The 24,380-nt window shown below is 29.7% G+C and overlaps 1 protein-coding gene across 1 annotated transcript in view; it reads right to left on the reverse strand.

Moving 5' to 3' along the window:
* Window positions 1-8,432: 8,432 nt before the first annotated feature.
* LOC129920210 (protein sarah) overlaps window positions 8,433-24,380 on the reverse strand; it is a 79,760-nt gene continuing 63,812 nt past the window's right edge. Inside the window, exon 2 of the mRNA XM_056001459.1 lies at window positions 8,433-9,707. Within this exon, the coding sequence (XP_055857434.1) occupies window positions 8,773-9,597 (825 nt within the window). The 5' untranslated portion in view covers window positions 9,598-9,707 and the 3' untranslated portion in view covers window positions 8,433-8,772. The remainder of the gene's footprint in view (window positions 9,708-24,380) is intronic.

Genomic DNA, 24,380 nt, shown 5'->3' on the forward strand with positions numbered 1-24,380 from the left:
GTTGTGGTTTATTTTGTTATTGTTAGAAGTTAATAAGGAAGCATGCAAAAGTGGTAGGCATTGAGTTCGATTGCATATTTTTCGTTGTTTTATTGCCCATCACTAACTGCGAATAAAAATAAAAAGATAAAATAAAGAAGGAAAATCGTATAGAGGAAGGCATAACTACTCTTCTACATGAGCGCCTAGTGGGAGTATGAAAATTGTATGGAGGAGGAGAATTTAAAGGGTTTGGGTCAAAATTCTGCCGGGGTCAAAATTCTTTTATCAAAATTCTGCTTTCAAAATTCTGCTTTTCAAAATTCTGTTTTTCAAAATTCTGCAAAAAATTAAAAAAGAATTCTGTAAAATCATCTTTTTGAAAATTTGTCATTTTTAAATGAGTATTACGTAATTTTTGTTTTATGAATGAATAAATTTGAAAATTTTAAGAAAAGGTTTAATATAAAACACTAGCTAACCCTCACCCGCTTCGCTGAGTGCGCTTTTGTAAAAAATTGAACCTGTGTGAAACTAATTTAAAACCGAAAAAGAGAATTTATGTTTATTGTAATGAACATTTCTAATGGTTTTTGGTACACAAAATTTTAAAAAGAGCAGATGGATTTCCTACTCGCTTACAGCCAACGTACCTATATTAAATTGTCCAAAAATAGGTAATTTCAAAACCAATACCTCATATTTTCAACAATGGACCTTGTGGTTTATTTATGGTTAGAGCGAGTGCAAGATAAACAGGAAATCAAAGAGCAAGTCTGGCGGAATCATTGCAATTCGATGAATCAAAACATCTTCGTCTTTGAATTTTCCACACAAAATGCCAGCTTTAATCAGAGTTGTTATTAAATTCTTTACGGGAAGTCTGGTACCATTACAAAGTTAAACCAAATGATTCAATAACTGCATCGGATAATATTCTAAATCGTTTTCACTTGTAATTGTGTCAACTGATTTGTCTGGGCTAAAAATTGTGCATTTATATCGCCCAAAAGTATTACTATGATTTTTAAAAACATTTTTATCTGTACCACCCATTATTGCTTATTCATTTAACCAACCATAATTTGTATAATTATTTTTTATGTTTGAAAACACAGTTTGATTCAATTCATTCCTCGAACTTGAATTACAATAAAAATTGGTTGGAAGTGTAGTTTGGCCTTCAGAATAAAATGGCATTATTCCATTACCAATGTCCAATAGTAACTAAGAAAATTTTGCCGCAGATATATAGTTTTTTATTTACACGCAAGAATTTTTGGCCAATGTTAATTTTCTGACATATAGCCAAAAAAATTAAGATTTTAAACAGACATTGATTTTGCCTGCAGCAGTACACCATGTTACCTATAATCGTCAAAGTTTGTCGAAAGTCACCAGCCAAAAAGATCATGGCACTGTCAAATATTTTATTGACTTCTTAGCAAATCCATCTAGGTGGAATCTAAGTTTTCAAGTGATTTTAAGTGCGCCATTGTGCTTTCATCCACACAATAGCCTGACAATGATAGCAAAAATATTTTCCCCGTTCCACCAAGTGCATACAAAAAACACAAAATTATTATGATTACCATCTAACTTCGGCACATTAGTTTACACAAACATTTTTGATTCAATGCAATCGTATTGCCTTTCACTTGGTCAAGAAAATATTGCTCTTCTGCACGATTTGGAGCAACCATTCCTAATTTTGCCTGTGTTTTATTCTTAAAAATAAGACTGAAGATCAGAACTTTATTGTAAATTTCATGTGTGTATTGAAAATATGGATTAAACGTCACACGACGCTTTCGATATGCTAAAATTCGAGTGGATTGCAAGCGGTTATAATTACTTAAAATAATATCTGTATTTGATGTGACGAAGACCAAACAAATGTATCAGCAAGCTCTGAATCGGAATGAGTGTCAATTTCAAGCAAATCCAAACGTAAATTTTCAAAAAATTGTTTGAATTTCATTTATAAATTAAGTGATATTAAAAGATTTTCCTTAGGTTATTTAAAGAAATATGTACATATATGGGAGTTAAGGACAATTTTCCATAGCAAAATATGGAAATATTTACTTTTACCACGGAAAACCAATCACACTAATATTTTTCCATGTCAAAAGAAATGTTCAAAAAATTCTTATTTCATCGAAACGTTTAGGAACAGCAACGGTAAATACACTATACTCACTTTGATTTTTCGAAAATCCCTTTGAGTTGAGCGATTCTCCCAATTCAACTATTAGTTTTTTCAAAGACCCACTTTAAAAGAAGACTGTTATTATTTTGAAACCATGTCTTAATTAATTTGTTTACTACTTACTTACTTTTTTACTCAAAAACGATAATAATTATTTTGAAAGTCTGTCTTGATAAATTTCTTTACAAATTAAGCTTAGTTCAAATTTTTAAAAAGCTAGAGTGTTTCTTCACTCGTACAAATTGACAGCTATGTAAAGATGGGAGAAAATGTATTATTTTTTTTTATACAAACCATCTACATATTAATACCTTTCAACCAAAAAAAAAATTACCAAAATCGAAACAGCCAAACGCGAGTTTATCGGCCACACACACTTAACGAACTCATTTTTATATATAAGATTTCCGAAAATAATTAAAAATTTATTAATTTATCAAATAAAGATGAATGTTCAAAAATTTGAATAAGAAAAGAAATATTTTGTATCAAACAACATCGGTTCCAATTAGTTTACATATTTTATTTGAAAGAAAGTCAGTATATGGAATTCAAAAAATATTTGCGACACTTAAATAAAAAAAATTAGGAAAGTACCAATGTTGAATTACATTAATGAGGTGTATTTTTCTTTAGCCAGTGAATTTTTTGTTCAAATATAATACTGGCAGAATTTTGAAAAGCAGAATTTTAAAAAGCAGAATTTTGAAAAACAGAGTAGAAAAAAAGCAGAATTTTGAAAAACAGAATTTTCGCTAAAAAGGCAGAATTTTGAAGCCAGAATTTTGACCCGATCCCGAATTTAAAATATTACATATTTGTACACATACAGTGGTGGTCATAATTTAAAGGACAGTATAAGATCTCAGTATCATCGTAATTTTATGAAAGTGCTATTTTTCCTAAAAATCAGTCTATTCAAATTGGCCCTTAGTTAAGAAGAGTTAAATTAGGTATGGAAAATATGTAATTTATCTCAAAATAAACTACCGTTATCTGTTAATTAATTATAGAAATCTACCTTAAAATAAGGAACGCATTTCATTCTTTGCTGGAGAAGATCCATTATTTGTATAAAAGATACAATGGCTGTTAAATTTTACGTCGGTGGCTTATGGAAAAGTGTCTTGTTGCAGTATGCCAAAAACAATTTGCCATTTAGATATATTTTACAAAAGGATAATGATCCAAAGCATATGACAAAGATTTTAAACAGGTTTGTTCAGTCTGAAAAAATTAATATTATATTTTTTTCTTTTTTTTAAACATCCCCTGTATTAAAATTCCACTAAGAGCTTGTGGAAGTATGTAAAAAATCGTATTGGAAAAGAAAAAATAGAAGTCAAGACGAGTTTCAGAAAACAAGGGAAGGAAATATTAGTTGAAATCTGTGGAGGGTTTTAGGGTTTATGTCTGGTAGGTGTCAAGCTGTTTTGCAAATTTTGCTAATGTGGCTAATTACTAAGCACGTATAAAGTATTAAAAACAGAAACATTCAGAAACTATCAACAATTTTGATCATTTTCCAAGGAACTAAATCAGTGCCCCTATAAATTCGACCAGATGAAAAAGATTAAATTTTGATTCCTTAATTTTTTTACAATTTATGTGAATGATATTAAAGTTTATTTTTAATATTTGATGACCTCTACAATGTGTTTTCGAAAATAAAGTATAAATCTATTTAATTTCGGTTAAATTTTTCTTTAGAAATGTTAAAACATTATAAAACCTACACTGTCCTTAAAAATATGACCACCACTGTATGTGGGCTTCATTTGCCCTGTTTTGTTGCTTCTAAATTGTAATATCTTTAGTTCTAACTTTAACTTTGGTAACTTTTATACATTTTTGAAAACTGCAATAACACGGAAAGTTTTAAAAATAATAACCCAGTGTCACACCATACAAATTTTTTTCAGGGTTGGGCTCTGCAATAAAAGTAAGAAATTGAGTTTTTAGAAAACATGGAACTGTTAATTAATTTGCAGCAAAATGGCGTATGAAAAAAAAAATATTTTGATTAATTAATTATTTCTTAATATTAGGCAATGTTTTAGTGAAATAATTGTAAAAAAAAACCAAAATCAATTATGAGCGGAGGAAGCAAAATACTGTTGCAAAGTCGGGATTTTTCGAAATTTCACAAAAACTGTATTCGCATCGAAAACCGTAAGGATTTGGGTTTTGGGATAAACAAGTTACCAAATTCTGAGAGCCCTTAAGTTGGCCTATTAGCATATTCCGTTTGATCCATTACTTTTGGGACAGCCTGTATATTGAAATTCAAAGATTGACGTAATACCAATAATCCCTATTCGAAAAAGATTTAAAACATGTAAAATGAAAAATTCAAAAATTTAATTTTAAACAATAACTATATTTTTTGTTCATTTATTATCGTCACATAATTAGTGTTATCATTTTATTTTACTTATTATCATAAGTTTCTCTGTTTTTTATTAATTATTTTATTTTTCTATAGTCATTGTAGGTTAGGTAGGTATTTTATTTTATTGATTTGTTTTTAAATTTAAGTTTAGTTTAGTTCTTGTTATACACGAACACGGTGTTAGTCCTGTTTAAAAATCTGTCAAACAGACTAAAAGATGACATATAAAATATACATTTAGATTAAAGGTTTTTTTGTTCTTTTTTTTATAATTGAATTTCATCTATATTCAAATCCATTGAATTTTAATAAATATTCAACATAATTTTTTGTTATGTAGGTATTTTTAATAGTTTTTAGATAAAATTGCTTGTTTCTGTGTGTGTATTTTTTTCATAATTAGTGGATTACATCGACTTCAGTAGCATTATTTGTTTGTTTTTAGTAAAATACATATTTACTTAAGCAATGATTTAATTTGTTAATGTATGTACTTTTTGTTGGATTTTTTTTTGTTTTATTAACACAAAGTACACAGTGGGTACAAGCCATACATGAATTAGTTAATAGTATTTTTGAAAAAAAAAAACGAAAAATATTTTTTTTATTTACATAACATTCATACATTGACAGTTTTTGTTTTTTTTAATTCTTGGAATATCCATTAAGATTTGTGTTCTAATATTAAAAGTCATTTAAAGATTGTATATGGAATTTGATTAAATAGTTGGATTAACTACGCGAATTTATAAAAAAATACAACACAGTTTGTTTGCGTTTTTTTTTTTCATTCGCCTGTATGCTAGGAATTATCAGTTTTATTTTTAAGTTAATTTTCAAAAATAAGAAAAAAAAAAAAACAAAGTGAAAGAAAAAAAAAAAAATCTGTTGGTAAAAGTTAAAAAAATAAGCAACCATGTAAATGTTAGAAAATTGATGACTTTTTCAATGATGTTAAGAGAGTCATGTTCAATTAATTTATGTAATTGTATTAATTTATTTCATAAGTTATTCTCGCCCGTATTAACCTGAAGACGTTAATATTCTATGAAGAAAATAAAAATACATTTATTGGTTCACTATGGCGTATACGTACTTTTTTTTTAATTTGCTTTGGCTCCTATTATGACTCGAGCTTTGGACTCAAGACGAAAGTTTTGGCAAACACTTGTAACGTGGTATTCCGATTAGAAAGCAACCACGAGCAAGCCAGTCAAGATATAGAAAATGATAGGACAATATCATTTTTAATCAAAAGATTTCTCGAACTAGCTTAAAGGAACTGATATTGCGATAGCAGTTGATTTAGTGTCCGACCGAAGGTCGATTTTCAGCCGAAGCCTAAGCCGAATTATTAGGCTGAAAGAAAATCTTCGGCCGAAGCCTAAGGTTTAAAAAGTTAAGAATTCTCCTTACCAAATGGATAAAAATATTATTTTTATTTATTTATTTATGATGACACACATGTGTTTTGAAATTTTTGAATACCTACCGAAGAAAAGATTGCAATTTTTTCTTCGGTATTCAAAAATTGAAATATTTTCAGGAGCCTACTACGATGCTCCATAATAAACAGATTCTTCGGCTTCGGCCAAAACTTCGGCCTAAAATGGCCGAAGCCGAAGGTTTGGCCGAATGTTGTTTTTTTTGGCCGAAGCCGAAGCTTCGGTGGGACACTAAGTTGATTCTCCAATTTCGAAAAATTACAGTAAACATTTTTTTCAAACACTGAACGAATATAGATTTCGTCGTGAATGTGTCCAAATCTTTAGAATTTTCCATTTTTTGCTAAGTCACCATTTTGATTCTATCGTCGGTCGACTCAAAGCGGACAGTTTGACGATTTTGCAAGAGGCGTTTGGCTTTTAAAATTGTATAGGATCAAAAAAGCATTGAAGAAATAGAGGGTCCAGGAGCAACACGTCAATCCAATCAAAGAATTGGTGTTCGGAAGTAATTGATTGACAGTTACTGACCTAGCTGCCTTAAATATTTCTACCTGAGGAAAAAATTCTAGTAGCGCTCATCCCGAGTTTTACCTTTTTTGAAAAATTAGAAAGGAAATTGTTTGTGTCTTTCAAAAATATGAAAAAAGTGTCTCCTAACTGATCAAAAATACGAAAGAAAACAAGTTAAAACCCATAAAAAGCTTTTTTTTTTTATTTTTCAATCATTTTTAAACCTGAATTAGAGACCTACGGATTCTATCCTTCTTTCAAAAAAAAAGTCATTCAATTAAAAATCATCTTCATGTTCCCATTTTGTTAAAACGTCTATCAAAGAAAGAAAAAAAGAAACTAATTTCAAAGTTACTGCAAAATTATTATAATTAAGGAGTAACTTTCTAACCTTATTCTAGTAGCGCTCATTCCAAGTTTTACCTTTTTTCGTCTTAATTTGTCAATATTAATTTCTGACATATGTACTACAAGATTATATATAGAAAAACTATTTAATCATTTTCAAAAACTATATAGCTCAAATATTCCAAAAATTAACATTCTTTAAAGGAATTACTTCTACAATTTAAGTTGGAAGGAAGTTCTGCACCCTTTTTAATCCTCCCATCGATTGATACCAATCATGGTATTAGTTACAAGTCTCATGCAAGGAAATCTCGAAGTTCGAAAATTGAGAAAATGTGAAAAATTGTATTCTTGAAAACATATGGCATCGACAGCTACGATTCTTTGACAAAGGGTATATTATCATAAAATCCGAGCTACAGTAGACGCATAATAAAACGTACCATGCAACATAGTAATCCACTTACATGTATATTACACAGATTACTCTAAATAGAAAACTATGACACTCTCGATATAGTGAACTTTGTTTTAGTTATTTTACTGGGCACACGCTTTAAAAAGGCAACGAAACTCATGGCGTACAACAGTAGAGGAAAAATCAACACAACCTCGGAAGAGATGGAGCGAACTGAAGTACATTTCAGAAACCGTACACGATGGCGCGCAGGTGTAGTTTTGGCTTTATGTCTACCTACAGACATAATAGGTCTGAGGACCTTGGTAACAAAGCAATTACATGTTATAATAAGCTCATTTGCTTTGAAATTTACGTTCGGAATTTTATTATAGAATAAACTCCCGCTTGAAATAGTAAAGTGGTTCAATATAGCAGACCTTTTATGGTCATAAGTTTGTTGTAAGATATATATCTTTTAGTTGAATACGTGACAAGGTTATTTGAATAATACATAAAACAATTAAACAAAAAAAAATATACTTAAAATCTAAGATTTTTATAATATTAATAAAGGGAATAAACAAAGCAAAATCAATATTGATTGAAGGAAAACAAAAAATAAAAACTTTATTTCATAATATTTTGTTCAATATTCAACAGCCGAATGTTTTTTAAAAAATTTGTGTGTTTATCTAATATTACATATTTTTTTTTATTATTTTAAAATTATTATACACAAATAAGTTTTTTTTTTAACATTAAATGAAAATATATTTTATGTTTAAATGTTTTATTATGTTTTTTTTTCATGTTTTATGTGTGTATAAAAAAATATTTATTTATTTACAAAAAAAGTTTTTGCAATATTTTTAAAACGCTAATTTTTTTTTAATATATTTTACTTTCTGATTTAACATAACTAGTTTTCTTTTATTTTTAATTTTTTTTTATTACAATGGATTTTTTTTTTTGTTTTAATTAAAATTTCACATCTCTAGAGATATTTAGTGTTTGATATTTTTGTAATTGTATCATTTTTTTTTTATTTTTGTTAATTCAACATTATTTACATTACAATAACAATTATATCATTTTATTTATTGATTTTTTTTTTTTTTTGAAAAATATTATTCCATTTAATAAAAATTCATTTAAAATACCTATAATTTTTTTTATTCTTGATAAACATTTTTTTTTTCAATTTTTTTAAATTTTTTAGCACAAAAAATGTATAACATTTTTGTTTTGTTAATTTTTTTTTTTTGTTTTTTAATATTTTCATCAACTTTCTATAATCAGTTTTGTTTTATTCGATTTATATGGTTATTTTCTTTTTTTTTTTGTATATATGTATATCATTTTCTTGTATATATGTATTTGTATATATATGTGTGTGTGTGTAGTAGTAGTAAACCTCTAAATTCTATGATTTTCTTTATCTGGTTCGAAAGAAGTAACATGTTTTTTTTTTCAGTGTACAGTTTTACGCCCGCTCTGGGCATTTGGTGTGAACTATTGCCTGCTTTGGAGCAGCAACCACACCACCGCTGCTGTCTTGTAGTTTAGCTGTGTGCACAATGATTGCCGGCTGGTCTTCGGTCTGAGGATGCAGCTCATGGCTCTCACCGGGAGTGAGACTAGCCAATGCCGCCAACAAATCATGATTTACCAATGGTTCATTTTCCTCTCGCGGTTCCCAGCCAGCTGGAGGGCTCGCTGGTGGCGAAATGAGAAACTGTTTTACCGGTGCTGGTGGCTGGAGATTCTTGTGTGACACAGGCGTCACAGGCTGGGCAAAATAACAACTTATTATCGTCTTTTTATTGAATTCAAATTGGTGCAGCTTGATGCGGGCATTAGCCGCATCGATAGCATTGTCATAATTCACGCGCAGTCTTCGGAAGCTACGTAACCATTGGAATGTAGCCGCTTCCGAGAATGTTCGGAAGAGGTCTTCCATCTGTGCTTTCATTTGGTCGCTGGCAAACACCTCCGAATGAATGTTTGTTACGATTATCGACGTGGGCAGATCATCGAATGAATCCAAATCGACTTCGTTGTGTTCATTTGTGGCATCCAGTTCGGGTAGAGTTGGATGCTGAGAGGGAAGGCCATCGACAGGATTTATAAAGATATCTTGATCTGGAGATAGTTTGTCAACGCTGTTTGTGCCACTATTCGAGCCCGTATGGGTCGTTGTTGTGGTAGTGTTGTTATTGTTGTTGTTGCTATTATTATTTGTTTGATTGATAGTTGTTGGAGAGGAGGTATTGTCCTCTTGTGATTGAGGCGGAGTTGTGGAGGACATTTTTGTGGCTTTTTGTTTTTGGTTTCTTCTTTGAGATTGATTGTTTGGTGTCCTTAGTTGTAGAGGTTTTAGCCTCTTATAGGTTGGACAAGGTGATGAAGTTTGGAGTTCTGGAAGAAAAAAAAGAAAGAAACAAAAAATTAGAAAGGAAATTGTTTGATTATTTCCAAAATATGAAAAAAAGTGAGATTGACGAAAGAAAACAAGTTTAAACTAATGAAAAGCTTATTTTTCAATCATCTTTAAACCTGGGGTCGAATTACGGCACACGATTACGATCATACGTTAACGTTTTGACTATTTCTGTCCCTATTTATTTATTAGAAAACGATAGGGACACATAGCAACCATTCGTTAACGAACGTATGCCGTAATTCGACCCCTGATTTAGAAACCTACGCATTCTATCCTTCTTTGAAAAAGAAAGTCATTCAATTAAAAATCATCTTAAACATAAATATAATAGCTTCATGTTCCAATTTTGTTAAAACGTCCATCAAAGAGAGAGAAAAAAAAAACTAATTTCGAAGTTACTGCAAAAATTATTATCATTAAGGAGTAACTTTGTAACCTTATTTTCTACACATTTTTTCCTTCTTCAAAGTTCTAAAGATTTTTTTCTTTTCTTTTTTTTTAATAATAATAAATATTTCAATCTTCAGTTCCTTGCTCAATGAATTGAGAATTATTAATGAGTTTGGTCATCGAATCTACTTTACTGAATATTGAACACTTGTTCCTGTTTAAAAATTTATATTATGGTGGGAGTAGGTATTCTTTGTCCATTAATTTGTCAATTCAATTTATATTAGTTGTTAAGTATTTAAACCCTTTTCATAACCTTTTTTTAAGATTTTGTAAGTAGTTTGATTGGGTTCTTTCAATAGGGACAGTGTAATTTTATTTCAAACAAATTTCATACTTTTTTTTTATGTTATGTCACTGTCAAAATGTCAGTAGGAGTAATTTTTCTACCACGAAGCGGCACGGGTGGGAAAAAATTAATAAAGACATGATTTCGAAGTACCTAGGGTTAAGTTTAGTACGAACACCTTGTGTATTTATTTCATAATTGTATACAAATTATTTGGTTTCTTACACAAACAAATGTCACGGGTGGGACTCTCTCGCAAAAAAACAAACTTTTGAATTGATTTGCAAGAAATCTTGGTTTCTTGTAATTTTAAAATTAAAATATTATTTATTATGAATTAAAGAAGTCAAAAGTTCGCAGTCAATATTTTCAGCTTAGACTGCATGAGATGAGTCTTTCATCTTCTTTTGCATCACAAAAGAGTAAAGAGATTTTTGTTTTATTTTACATAAATATAAAGTAAGCAACATTCTCAGTTAATTGTATTCTTTTTACTTCCTTTTTATCTTTGGGGTTTTCCAAGTTTTTTTTTTTTTTTAACCAAAACCTCAGATGCGAATCTTCATTTTTCTTTCGAATAAATTGCGTTATTTCAATGTCAATTGCAAAACTAACTAACTACAAGTATGGTCATAATTTGCTTATAAATTCACCACATATCCAATCTTGACCAAAACTCATCCTGAATATGATTAGCAAACCAAGAACAATATGTGGTCATTATAGTACACAAGAGAAAACAAAAACCGTAGTCATAGAATAATCAAACGGGTGGAATATATTTCTTTTTTGTTTTCACTGGCTCTATAAGGCAAGTATTGGTTTCGTATCGAAAAAAAAAATTGTGGATTTAATCAAAACCAACTTTGTGATGATGGAGAACTCCGATAAAGTGGGTGTCGCAATTCCGTCATTGCGTCTGTGCGTCCATCTGTACACATTTCCACAGCTTAAACGAGTGGTACGAAATTGGTACAGATGATTTTTATAGAATCCTGAAAGTTGTTTTTTTTTTTTGTTTTTTTTTATATCTCGCTCCACACAAATTTTTCAAGTTGAAGCAAATTACTCGAAAACAGCTCTAACGATTTTGATTAAACTAAGCAGACGTAATATTCAAAGCAATTGCGATAAAACTGCATTAAGTTTTTCCCAACTACGGCCTTGGTGATGTTTAATTATAAATGGTCTTCTACCATAACCATCTTTCAGGACAAATGTTATTCACAGTCTTGATGTGATATGAACATTAAAGAGGCAGAGAGGAGAAAATGAAACTCATAAAACTTAAAGCCCACATAGCATTCGGAAACAAATTGACTTCGATTTGCTTGAGAAATTACGTCTTAGAAGATTTTTCATGCATATAAGAACACATTGGAGTAAAAAATGTTTTTTGATTTGGTCAATTAAAGTGCCAAATATTTAGTGTTCTTGATATTATTTGAATACATACAAGACAATTTACAATCAAAGCACTTTATGTTTGTAATTTGTCTTGTTTGCTTTTTTAAGTGTTTGTTTTTTTTTTTTTTTTGTATGAAAATGGAAATATATTATGTTTGAAAAATGATATTTAAAATTGAATCCTAACTGACATGTTTGTTCATTAATTCTAGTCCACACTAAAGTATCTTACAAGTTGTTTAGAATTTTCCTAATTTTTCTGTATGAAAATATATTTATTGTTTAGAAATGTTAAAAATTGTGTACTTTTAACTTAACAAAGTACAGATTTAATTTTGATGATTTTTTCTGTAAAATTTTTGCTTTGGAAGATGCCATCATCACGTGTGGGACACTTGTACAATTAATTTATTATTTCCCATACTAGCAACAGTAAAATTTGTTTTTTTTTTTATTTAAACTGGGTAAAGAAAATTATGTCAATTTGATTGCTTTTTGAAAAGAGCCATGGCATTTTCTACTGTCACGGGTGGGAAAAATAGAGGCGATTTTGAGGTTGTGGAATATCTTCGAATCCGTTCCAAATGGTATTTTTAAATAAATAAAAATCAAATGAAACATTGTAATAAAGTCAAAATAACCAAACCAAATGACGCAGGCATCTTTAGATTGGGAATAATTCATTCATGAAATTTGTTTTATTTTGTTTTATCGATCGATGCATGTACAAATAATATTTTCATTCAAAAACACAGAAAGAGCACCACAATTTCTCAATCAATTTTGTAATTTTTGTTTTATTTTTTTTTTGTGTTTTTAGTTTCTCAAGAAAACAAAACATTACTTAGGAGTTAGGAAATAAATCATGTTCGTGGAACCACTCAAAAGAGCTCTAAAATTGAAATACAAAAACAAATTTTTTTTGAAAGCTATTTGCACAAAATATCAAATGACTGTTTTGAAAGTGAGTTTGAGTTATTTTATACTCAAACAATTATTATTCAATTCAATTCAATATTCGACTTTTCCATAAATAAATCTGATTAGTCATTTTGTTAAGCACTTGTAACTTTTTCTCAAAGAAATAATATAAAATAATTTTATTTTTATGGTGTACATTCATCTGCTTATCTATGTAAGTCATCTATAGAAAAAATAAACCTACATGTCTATCGTCTGTATAAATAAATTATCTCAAAGAGAAAATGTCAAAGGCTGATGTCAACTGACGACGACAACGACTTGAAGTAATCAATCTTTATTATACCTGGCAAAAGGTAAATGTAATGCATACTGTGGATATGGAGCACCTTCCTACACAAAATACACTTTGGCATTGATTGCCAATTTATTTATTGAATATATCGATTTTCAGTAAATTTATTTAAGTTAACAAATATGTAAAAGTAAGAAACCATTAACTTTGATTTTTATTGACTCAACAAGAGGTAGAGGTTGTCACCTATTTTGGCAAATTGTTATCAAGTTGTACAGAGGAAGTACTCATATGTTACTTAGAAATGTCAAATTCAAAGTAACGCCAAATATCATGGCAAGAATCTTCTAATCTTAAGACAAAAGGTCAAGTTTGGATAGAAAATTGCAATTGCGTCATAACTGATATTGTTTTTTAAGTTTGATTCAAGTATTGATTTTAACTTTTTGTTTTCAGAACTCCTCTTCTTTATTTATTTACATTTGCTTAGTTGGGGGAGGGATGAAAGACCTTAATATTTTTAAATAAATCTCTTTATAAGTAAATTTACGTAGACAAAATGATTTACGTGAGCAATAGGATTAGAGTTTAATTGCTTGCGGTGAGATACTATATTGAGATTTACTTGTATTGCAAAACCAATCGATGATGGGGTTATTTAAATTGACCTAATCATGAAGAGGCCAGAAAAAAAAAAAGATTGCATTTGGAGAAATATTGAAAGTACGTCAATCATCAAACTAAGTTTACCTTTTGCAGTTTTTGAAACTACTTTACAAATTAAATGAGTTTTCACAAAATAACGTCATTTTTAAAATTGGATGGATTAAACATTTAAAACAAAATTATTAATATATCTTTTTATCAATAAGTCAGTCTAGTACCTATGCCTATGTGCTAAATTTTGAAAAGTAATTGAAAAATTGATATATTTTTTCAATTTTTTTGACCTGTTAAATTGTAAGATATCAAAAATTTAATTTGATAGATTTTTATGGTTTTATAATTTTTTTTTAACACCAAATAGAAAGTGAAAAATAAAAATCCAAAATGCCGTCCAAAAGGTTTATTTAATCAAATTTGAGGAATTTTAAAACTACTGAGTCAGATTATAAATTCGCTGGGTTGAATAAACAAAAAAATAAATTAATTAATATTAAATTGACTGATTGATTGGAACTTTCAAATTCAAACTCATTTGAAACGTATTTGGAATGAAAAATTGTCATCAAAAGATTTCAATTCAATATTTTTATTTGCGATATAGGTACTATATATTAAGTTATGCATTCGTACAAAAAAAAAGGGGAGATAACATTTTTCCATGACATTACGATGGTAGAGAATTCCAAAAAAAGTGGGTCCCGGAAGTCCGTCTGTCTGTCAGTCTGTCTGTATAAGGAGCTACAGCCTGAACGGATTTACCGATTGACTTCAAACTTGGTATGTAGCATTTTTTGGAGGCTCTCCAGAGGGGTTTTTGGAATTAATTTTTTTGGTCCAAAAATAACGGTACCTGTCGTACAAAAATTTCGGAAAAGTTTAATTTCACGAAAACGGCTCAAACGATTTAAAAAAAAAAAATTCAAATGTTAGTTTTTAAATGAGGTTTATCTTTTGAAGAAAATTTTTTTTTTGAAAATCATTATTAACGGTACCTGCCATAGGACCGCTTTTTTCAAATCGGATTTTCTGCAAAACTGCTTATTGTATTTCAACGAAATTTTTTATACAAAAGCATTTATATATGTACTTTAAATATAAGCCAAAAATAAAATTTTGAAAAAAATAATTTTTGGATTTTTAAAAAAATTTTGAAAACTTTTTTTTGAAAAATCAAATTTTCGAAAACGGGACAATGAATTTTTTTGAAATTTTGTTTTTAGATGTCGATTAGTGATTGATTTACAAAATAGCATACCAATTTTATTTTAAAACTTTTTTTTTTCAAAAAATTATCTATACAAAATTAGTTTTTTAAAAAACGGCTCTAACGATTTTGAAATTTTTTTTTCTAAAAATGCACCTTGATATATCAAATAAAACTGCGTACCTGTTTTGTGGGGCGATTTGATTTCAGATATTGTTTTATTTTTTTGAAAAATGTATTTTATTTTTTTTTTATTTTGAGGAATTTGAATGAACAACAACAACTTGTGTGTGTTACCACCAAGTTCATAGGCTGGAGTTATAGCTATTTCACGGGGACCAACCCGATCATCAGACTCCTTTCAGTGGTGCTAAGTCGCTTATGTTCAATTGATTTTGAAAATTGCCCGAGCTGGGCTTGAACTCACGACCTAGCGGTTGGGAGGCCGACGCACTACGCTTCGCACCACCGCTGCCACTTGAGAATTCATAACCCCGAACAGGTTTTCCAATTATCAAGTTCACTTGAACCGACTAGCATTTTTATTAACTCAGACAAGTCTGTTATTGTTCATTCGGTTTCTTTCACTTTTTCTCCAACTCTATTCGTATGACAACAATTCGTTGTTCGTATACAAGGAGGGAGATGAGCGGAAAGAAGTTGACCACTGGTCAATTTTTTATTTGTTTTTTTTTTTTGTTTTTGTTTTTATATATTTACCCAATACCAATTCCCAACTTTCTATATAAAAAGTCTTAAAAACTTAAGCAACTTCAACTCTAAGAGCAAGTTCGTGCGACCCAGTCGTGCATTTTATTTTTTTATCGAAAGTGCTATTTACAATTTGGCTTAACGTTAGTTTACTAGTAAGGGTATTCCATCGTCACGGGTGGGACATTTGTTCAATGAATTTAATGTTTCCTTTCCCTTCGGTTTTGTATGCAAAATATTTGCATTAACATAAAAGTTAGTTTTTATACACACAAAAAATGAGTTTTTAATTTGTCACGGGTGGGAATTGCCCTGCAAGAGATCTTCACAAGGTCAATTCAAAACATTTACTTTGAAGGCGGTCCGACCGACGGTTCATCTTTTTGAACAGGCCATGTTACCTCAAAATAAAAATCTACAAAGACTGTAATTGCAAATTCTACATAATGAAGCTAAAATAGCTAATTACGAGCTTGCTCACAATTTGATGACTTAGTTACTTTATAAATTGAACATCTTTAACTTAACTAAAATATTTCACTTGTGTTCAAAATGCATCCATTATTATTTTCAAATGCTCATAAGTCGTAACATATGCATACATAAATGACAAGTGCAAGTGAAAAAATTCTTTCCACATTTTTCTCTATTTTATTCAATTTCCATATTGTACTCGTACAAGGTTATAAGCACCGTGCATAGAAAAAAAAGAACACAAACAAGGTTAAACTTTTTCTTTACAGAATTTGCAGTGGCAATTTTATTCCCTGTTCGATTCACAGTTTTGTTTTTTATGCAGAGTGGATTTTATTATTTTGATTTTCTTGTCATCAGCTGCAGAAGGCACATGTCAGATAGAGAAAAATAGAAAAAAAAAAAACACAACCATGGCAACCCTATTCCAATTAGTTCTTCCTTTTACTACACTAGCGACTATTGTTTAAAATATGCAATAAATTTTTTTTTCTACCAGAAATTGTATGGATTTTTGAGGTTAGAATGAAAAGCGTTCTTTGTGTATCTATATTTACTGTTACTTCGAGAGCAGGTGGCATGTGTATGTGTGTTGTACTTATTCACATTTTTTTTTCAATTACAAAACGCGTGCAGATTACTTTAATTCTGCAAAATTAAATGTTATTATTAATGTCAGCAGGAATCATTGTTTCCATTTCGTTATTGTTGTTGTGATGTCCGCTGTTATCGTGGAATTAAATTCAATATTGAAATTGTGTTTTTGTATAATAAGATGGCGGTTGGTGTACCTCTATGTAAATAGACTGGTCACGACAGAATGGTTGATTGTGATGGAATTTCAATTTAAAATGAATGTAGGTACCTGCTATGTAACCAACCTTATTTATAAAAAGAAGGGAGTTACAAATAATTGAAAATTTAGTTGAGAGAGGATGAGAGGGAATTTTCACATGAATTACTGATCGAATTTAAATGCGCTATATTGATTGTGATTAATTAATAATTTTTGCTATGTTTTGCGCAAAATGTGGACAGTTTGTAGAATGAGGAGGACATGAAGTATAAAAAGGTTTAGTTGGAAAATGGATACATTTCGTATTTTTTTTTTTCTATTTGTATATTTAAGTTACAGTTTGTGTTGCATAAACGAATAATAAATAAATATTTAAGCTTTAAATCAAAGGTTAGTGGAATTAAGTTGAGTTTATGATAAGTACTTATGTTGAACTTTTTGTCAAACTTTTTTGTTCAATAAATATGTATATTTTTTGTTTTAGCAAATTATTTATGCAAAATGATGGGAAATGAACTAATCACAATAAAATGTTCCATCAAAACTTATTTGGAACAAATTTTAAGTGGAAAAATACAACGATATTGAATATTTCTATATTTAAATCATGATAACGAAATATAAAAAAGTACGTATACACCATAGTGAACAAAAAAATATTAGCCCTAAACAGGGAAGCTATTGTTATGCTTACATTATTAATGTGGAGAACTAAATAAAAGATTTTCTTCTTATTTATCACAAAAAAGAAGGCAAAAAAAGTCGTTAATGTACATTCAATTCTGTACTAAACACATACAAATGTGTACTCTGTAAATACAACGCTGAAATTGTGAGTACACACAAATCTATACTGAATAAATTTGACTCTGAAATCAGTACATAATAGTCTTTTAAGAGTACATTGTACAAAAAGCTTGTACTGACTATGCATAACAATTAGTACTCAGTTCAAAAAGGTGCACAAAGAGCGTAAATTTCGTAAATGTCTGTACTGAGTGCATAAGTATAAAACATTTATGAACTATTTTTAATCAGAACACATTAATCAGTACAATTTGCACCATGTAGGTACTCAGTATAATTTGAATGCTTCTAGACATTTTTGGCATTTTGAATTTAAAGTGCAAATTGTTTTTAAATTTGCTCTAAATAAGTTTCAATTTCACAGCAAACTTGTGAAAAAAAAACTCTTATTAAACGAATCAAGTCTTCAGGCTGTAATTTAATTAAAAATGTTCGTTTGTATTTTGTGAAAACAACTCTTTTTATTTTTATTTAAAATTGACTTTTTTTAAATAAAACATTTTTTTTTTTTTAAACAAAATAAAATAAATTCCTTGAACATCACATTATGCTAAATATACTATATCTATTCATTTTTAGAGTGCTTGTTGGTTGTCAGTTAGTTTAATTTTGCATAGAAAAATACCACACAATTCTATAAAAAAAAAAAAAGTATCTCATGAAAAATCCCACTAACTAAAAGTTGGCGCGTATATACGAATAAAGTATATTCTTTCTCTCTTCTCTCTTTGTGTGTCGTGACTTAGTTTCAACATTTTATTTTATCACACATTCTGCACATTTTGCCAAGAGTTGTTTATGCCAGTTATGTAAATATATACGGTCCCTAAAGTTTTGCTCCTGTTTTTGATTTATGCTCAAAATAATATTGCCATCGTAAGCTGAATGTTGTCCTGTCGTAGTCGGTCGTTGTCTAACAGTGGGGTGTTTGAATCACTAAACTGAATAAAAAATATTTTACAATTTTTAGGATTGAATTACGACAGTCTAGATACTAACTTAACCGGGGAGGGATTAAGTTAAAATCAATTGCAAAAGAGTTTCAAATCGGTTTCAAATTAATTTCAAATCGATTGTATTATAGTTATAAATCAGTTGTAAACAAAATTCGTAGGAATTTCAAATTATTTACAAATCTATTTAAAAAAAGTTTAAATTAATTGAAAATTATTTTTAAAACAGTTGCAAATAAGTTTCAAATCGATCGCGAGGTGTTTTGAAATCGATTGCAAATCAGTTGTAACCATTTGCAGTTTTTTTTAAACAATAATTGAACACTTGTTTAAAAAATAAGTTTCGAAAAAGTAGAAAATTCGTTTAAAGATTCTTTACAAATTAGTTTCAAATTGGTTGCAAACTGGTTTATGTTGACATTCTGAAGTTTTTAACCATTAAAATAAAAGAAAAATTGTAAGAAAAGGAGCCATTTTCTTGAATTATATGAAGGAAAATTACAATCAAAGAACCAATTCCTCGAAGAGTGTTTTCGATGAGATTCTCCACCAAAATGTCCATCTGTTTTCAAACAGAAATAACCAAAACAACCAACTATGCCAATCCTACGCTACAACACAAAAAATACTTTCGTTCTTTTTTTTGTCGTTGCTCCAAGTTATTTGTGTTTTGCAAAAATATGTGTGTGTATGATATCCATTTTCCGTTCCGTTTTTCCTTTTCCGTCGCATTTCCTTTTCTGATATTATTTAATACCCCATTTTGCTAACCCGTCTTTCAGTTACGTTTTTACTTTTTTTCTTACATTCTTTTTTTTTATTTCGAATAAAAGGAGACCCAATCATGGACTCCATCATCATTATCATCATCATTCCACCCACATTCATATAAAAAAAAAAAGTGGCAAAATGGCCTCTCCCATCACTAGCAATATGCACCCATTTCAAATTCCACGAAACTGTGTATAATCATTTTACACTGCGATGTGTCAAAGTCGATTCTCCTTCTTTGGGAGTAACATTGGAGGACATTTTCATTTTTTATTAAATAAAAAAAAGAAATGTAATAGAAAGTCTTTTACAGATAGCCACGTTCTATCAAGGCATAAGAAGGAGCTTAGGCGGTTACGGTTATCGTGGTTATTCTTCATTGTTATTTTTTTGATCGGTTTGTTTGACAAAATGCCTGACGCGTGGTTTTTTAACGCCGTAATTGCAAACAACAAAAAAAAAGATGATAGGAAGAGATAGGAAAAATTATTGCCACTAGGTGGTAAGTCTTTATCAATTTTTCAAGGACAAGGTTATATGATTGATTATAATGACATTTCAATAATGCAGATGTATAGCTAAAGGGGGTTTGATATTTATTAAGTTTGATAGAATTTCAATTTTGTATAATGGGATTATTTTTTTACGGTTTTTATTATTTGATTTTGGGATTTTGGGATTTTGTGGCTTGAAGCTATGTTTTGTAATCTGTTACTTAATTCAATCATAATGTTTTTAAATAAATCGAAACAAATATGATTGTTTTGGTGAAGCTTAGGTAATTTGATTTAGCATTTTGTCTTAAAATTAATTTAAAACTGTAAGATAACACTGGGTGAGCAAGGGTTTTGTTTTATTAAGTTCGATGAGCTTTTTTGAAAGTTTTTGGGGTGCTGAAGGTCTGGTTGCTAAATTATTTGCAATCGAATTTATTTTTCTTACATTCGGAAGCAGATATTTTCGGATTAAAGTCTCGAAAAAAGTTAGTTTTGATTTATAAAAACGAGTTCACAATAATCAGGCCTATCTAGTTATGCAAAAAAATTACAAATTTGTTTTTTTTTTTGTGATTTTCGAAAAAAAAACAAGGTTAACCCATTGCTAAAAAAATTTTATTTAAAAAAAAGTGTTCAAAATCCATCGAGTGAGACATCAAAAGAAAGGTCTCTTTTAGCTCTATTCATAGCTGAAAACCAAAAGTTTCTTGGAAGACTGGTTGCTGAATTATTTGCAATCGAAATATATTTTTCGAGATATTCTCGTTGAAAAATTTCAATTATCAATTTTTTCTACTTTTCAAGCAAGTTAACAGTGTTTTTATTACAAAGAAAAAAAATAATTTATAAATTTTTCTTCAACTTAACACCTTTAAACTACCTATACTAAAAGTGTGCAATGTGCATGCAAGCATCTGATTTGGAACGACTTGTGCTGTTTTTCCCAGGACCCATCAAATTCAAAAACACAAGTATTAAGTTGGCCTCAGAAATAGAACAATCTTAAACCGGAAAGCTTGCCACCGCACCGCTAACTAAGTTCAATCCGGCGATTGAACCACAGACACACGGATAACTATTGTCAAGTAGTAACGTGCGAGAGTTGTGATCCCCTCAAAGTTGAGTTCATGATAACGCCGAACAAGAAATTCAATGAGTACTCTTACAAGTTAACCAATACAGTACATAAAAGTCTGAATTCGGTACAAAAAAGTTTTTACTCACCACTTAAAAATATGAACTCTGTCATGACATCTGAATCATGTACATACAAATTTGTACTAAGTACATAACCCTTTAAAGAGTACATACCTTTTGCTCTCATGTGTACTCATTTAATGTACATATTGAGTGAGTAGTTTAGACATTGAAAATAATGTTCATATTTTATTTATTGAATTGTAAATCTACTCAGTAAAATTTACTGAGGGGGTAGCTTATTTACCGTTCTGATTTAATTAACAGGATACATTTTGAATAGAATCCTGTACTCATTATATGAAATATGTACCATACATTTACATAACGTAGATATTGAACAATTTTGAAAACATTAATTTTTAAAGGTTTTTTTTTATAGAACTATTCACAAATGGGATTTACTTAGCATATACATAACATGTTCCTTTATTTGGACGGGGCACATGATTTGGTACACATACTGAATTGTAAATCCAACACGTTAACAGTAGGTACTCAATACTCAATTAAAACTTCGATATTATAAAAAGAAAGATCAAATAGAAAACAATATACCACTTTTATTTTCTGACAGATCGATATGTTTGAATTTGAAATGATAAATAGAAAACATATTTTCTTAGAACACGAACCGAACAGAAATGTAATCATAAAAATTCAGTTTTCTGGATTAAGAAAAATGTTTTTAAAAATATAAATTTCTGAGCCATAAGCAAATATGTAAATATTTTTAAATGTCAATTCAAGAATTAAATCTCTCTCAACACTTTGATGCACTTCAATACATTTTTAAATAAAATATTTTCCATCAAAAATATTTGTATACCGCTGTGTGGTGGTTTTCCACTTTTCTCAAAGTCATTTCTGATAAACCACAAACAATAATTAACGTCTCTGAATGGTAAAAGTGTAAACAATTTTGCAAAACTCAAATAAAAACAAAAAAGGAACCTGCCGCTACCATGCTTCATAGTCGGTCGTCTTGTCATCATCATCACAATTCCATATAGTATTTTTATCAAGTTATAAATTATGATGTGTGCGATGCCGTATTTACGTCATTTCCTCTGTTAATACAAATTCTCAATCAATTTCAACATTTCTCTTGTACGTTGTAAACGCATGAAATGTTTTTACAATCATCCAACAGATTATTTGTTTTGTTGCCCCCATTCCCCCCGCCATCCTCAATTGAATGATGTTGATGGGACCACATCCCATGGCCGCATAATAAAATTGCTTTTTCTGGGATGAAATTTTTCTTTTTCTTGTTCTTCACACACTCATATGAAATGAACCAAATTCCCGCAGATTAATAAACCGACAAAACCAACAAAATGCCATGTTATTCAATTTCCACCACATTTCTATCCTTCTTTTCACCACACCGCCACCGTCGGTCGCACCTTTATATATAATAAAATTGAAGTCCAAATATTACTTTTGATTAAGCCTCTTTGCGTACAGAAAGAGTGTTTGATGCATCAATAAAAAAAAATAATAATTTACACCCCGCATATACACTTGTTCATCATTATTATAGAAGCGATTGTACCGAGTTATTCATGACGAGGGAGAAAAAACCTCAATTTTCAATGGAAATTATAGATAAAAAGAATTCGAGAATGTTTGCGTAGAATTTGCGTCAATAGGGGCAGGGGCGTACACTCCCTTGGGGCAAGCGGGGCGGTGCCCCGGGGCCCCCGACCGACCCCAGGGCCCCCACTGGAGACAATGCAGGGAAAAAACTGTTAGCATAAATTGAGTTACGAAGTAACCAGTGAGACAAATTATGACATTCAGTGTAATGTATAATGCATTGGTAGCCACACAATATATGTATATTGATTTAAAAAAAAGTTACCCCAGGGGCCTCAAAAAAAAATAAACTGCTTTTTTAAAAGAAAAATTATAATTTTATCTAAGGGCCCCAAAAAATATTACTTGAAAAATCTTTGCCACCACAAATAATACATTATAATCCAGTCAAATAAGGGTTTAACCTCGGAATGAATGTTAGTAGAAATTTTTTTTGCTCAATATCTTCCTTTTGCCATTCTATAACATATCTCAAAAGTCTAGAAAAATCTCATGTCCGCTTGTCGCGATTTCAAGGTCAAATCGCGAAATGGAGATTTTCAAAACTAGCAAAAATAGGCTATGGTATTATATACACATATGATACATGATTTCAAAGTATTTTTTAATGCTGATTCCAAAAAATCTAAAATCAAGACAATCTGACGTCTCTGGAAAAAGTTATACCTGTTTTTCATCTGTCAACTCATATTATTATAACAGTTGCAAACTCACTGCCGAAAAACCCTTAAAAGTTATGGTAGATGAACCAAATTTTGCATGAAGATTTTAGAATCCATCATTATTAAAAATCAAAACAATCCATTACAAAAAATATATATACCTACGAAATAATGGTATTTTTTGATGGAGCGGCAAATTTTGGGATATGCACTAAAGAAGATTCTTGTTCATCTTAGGAAAAAGTGCTAATAGGCTAATTTTTTCATTTTAATCTTTGTTTGGATATTCTTTAACTACCCTCAAAAATCTAAAAAAATCTCATGTCCGCAAGTCCTAATTTTCTTGGTTTGAAAATAAGGTGCAGATTTTAAAAAATTAATAAGAAAAGTTTAAATTTTTATATGTATACCAACATAAGCGACATGATTTAAAGGTATTTTTTAACACTTATTCCAACAAAACTCACAAACAAGTCAACCTGACCATCCCTGAAAAGTAATGCACCTTATTCATGTTGATCTGACACAAATATCTGAAGTGTAGTTTTTCAATTTTTTTAAATCTGCAACTTATCTTCAAACCAAGAAAATTGGGACTTCCGGACATGAGATTTTTTTAGATTTTTGAGGGTAGTTAAAGAATATCCAAACAAAGATTAAAATGAAAAAATTAGCCTATTAGCACTTATTCCTAAGATGAACAAGAATCTTCTTTAGTGCATATCCTAAAATTTGCCCCTCCATCAAAAAATACCATTATTTCGTAGGTATATATATTTTTCGTAATGGATTGTTTTGATTTTTAATAATGATGGATTCTAAAATCTTCATGCAAAATTTGGTTCATCTATCATAACTTTTAAGGGTTTTTCGGCAGTAAGTTTGCAACTGTTATAATAATATGAGTTGACAGATGAAAAACAGGTATAACTTTTTCCAGAGACGT

The sequence above is a fragment of the Episyrphus balteatus genome, chromosome 4 (genome assembly GCF_945859705.1).
Source record: "Episyrphus balteatus chromosome 4, idEpiBalt1.1, whole genome shotgun sequence".
Lineage (NCBI taxonomy): Eukaryota > Metazoa > Arthropoda > Insecta > Diptera > Syrphidae > Episyrphus > Episyrphus balteatus.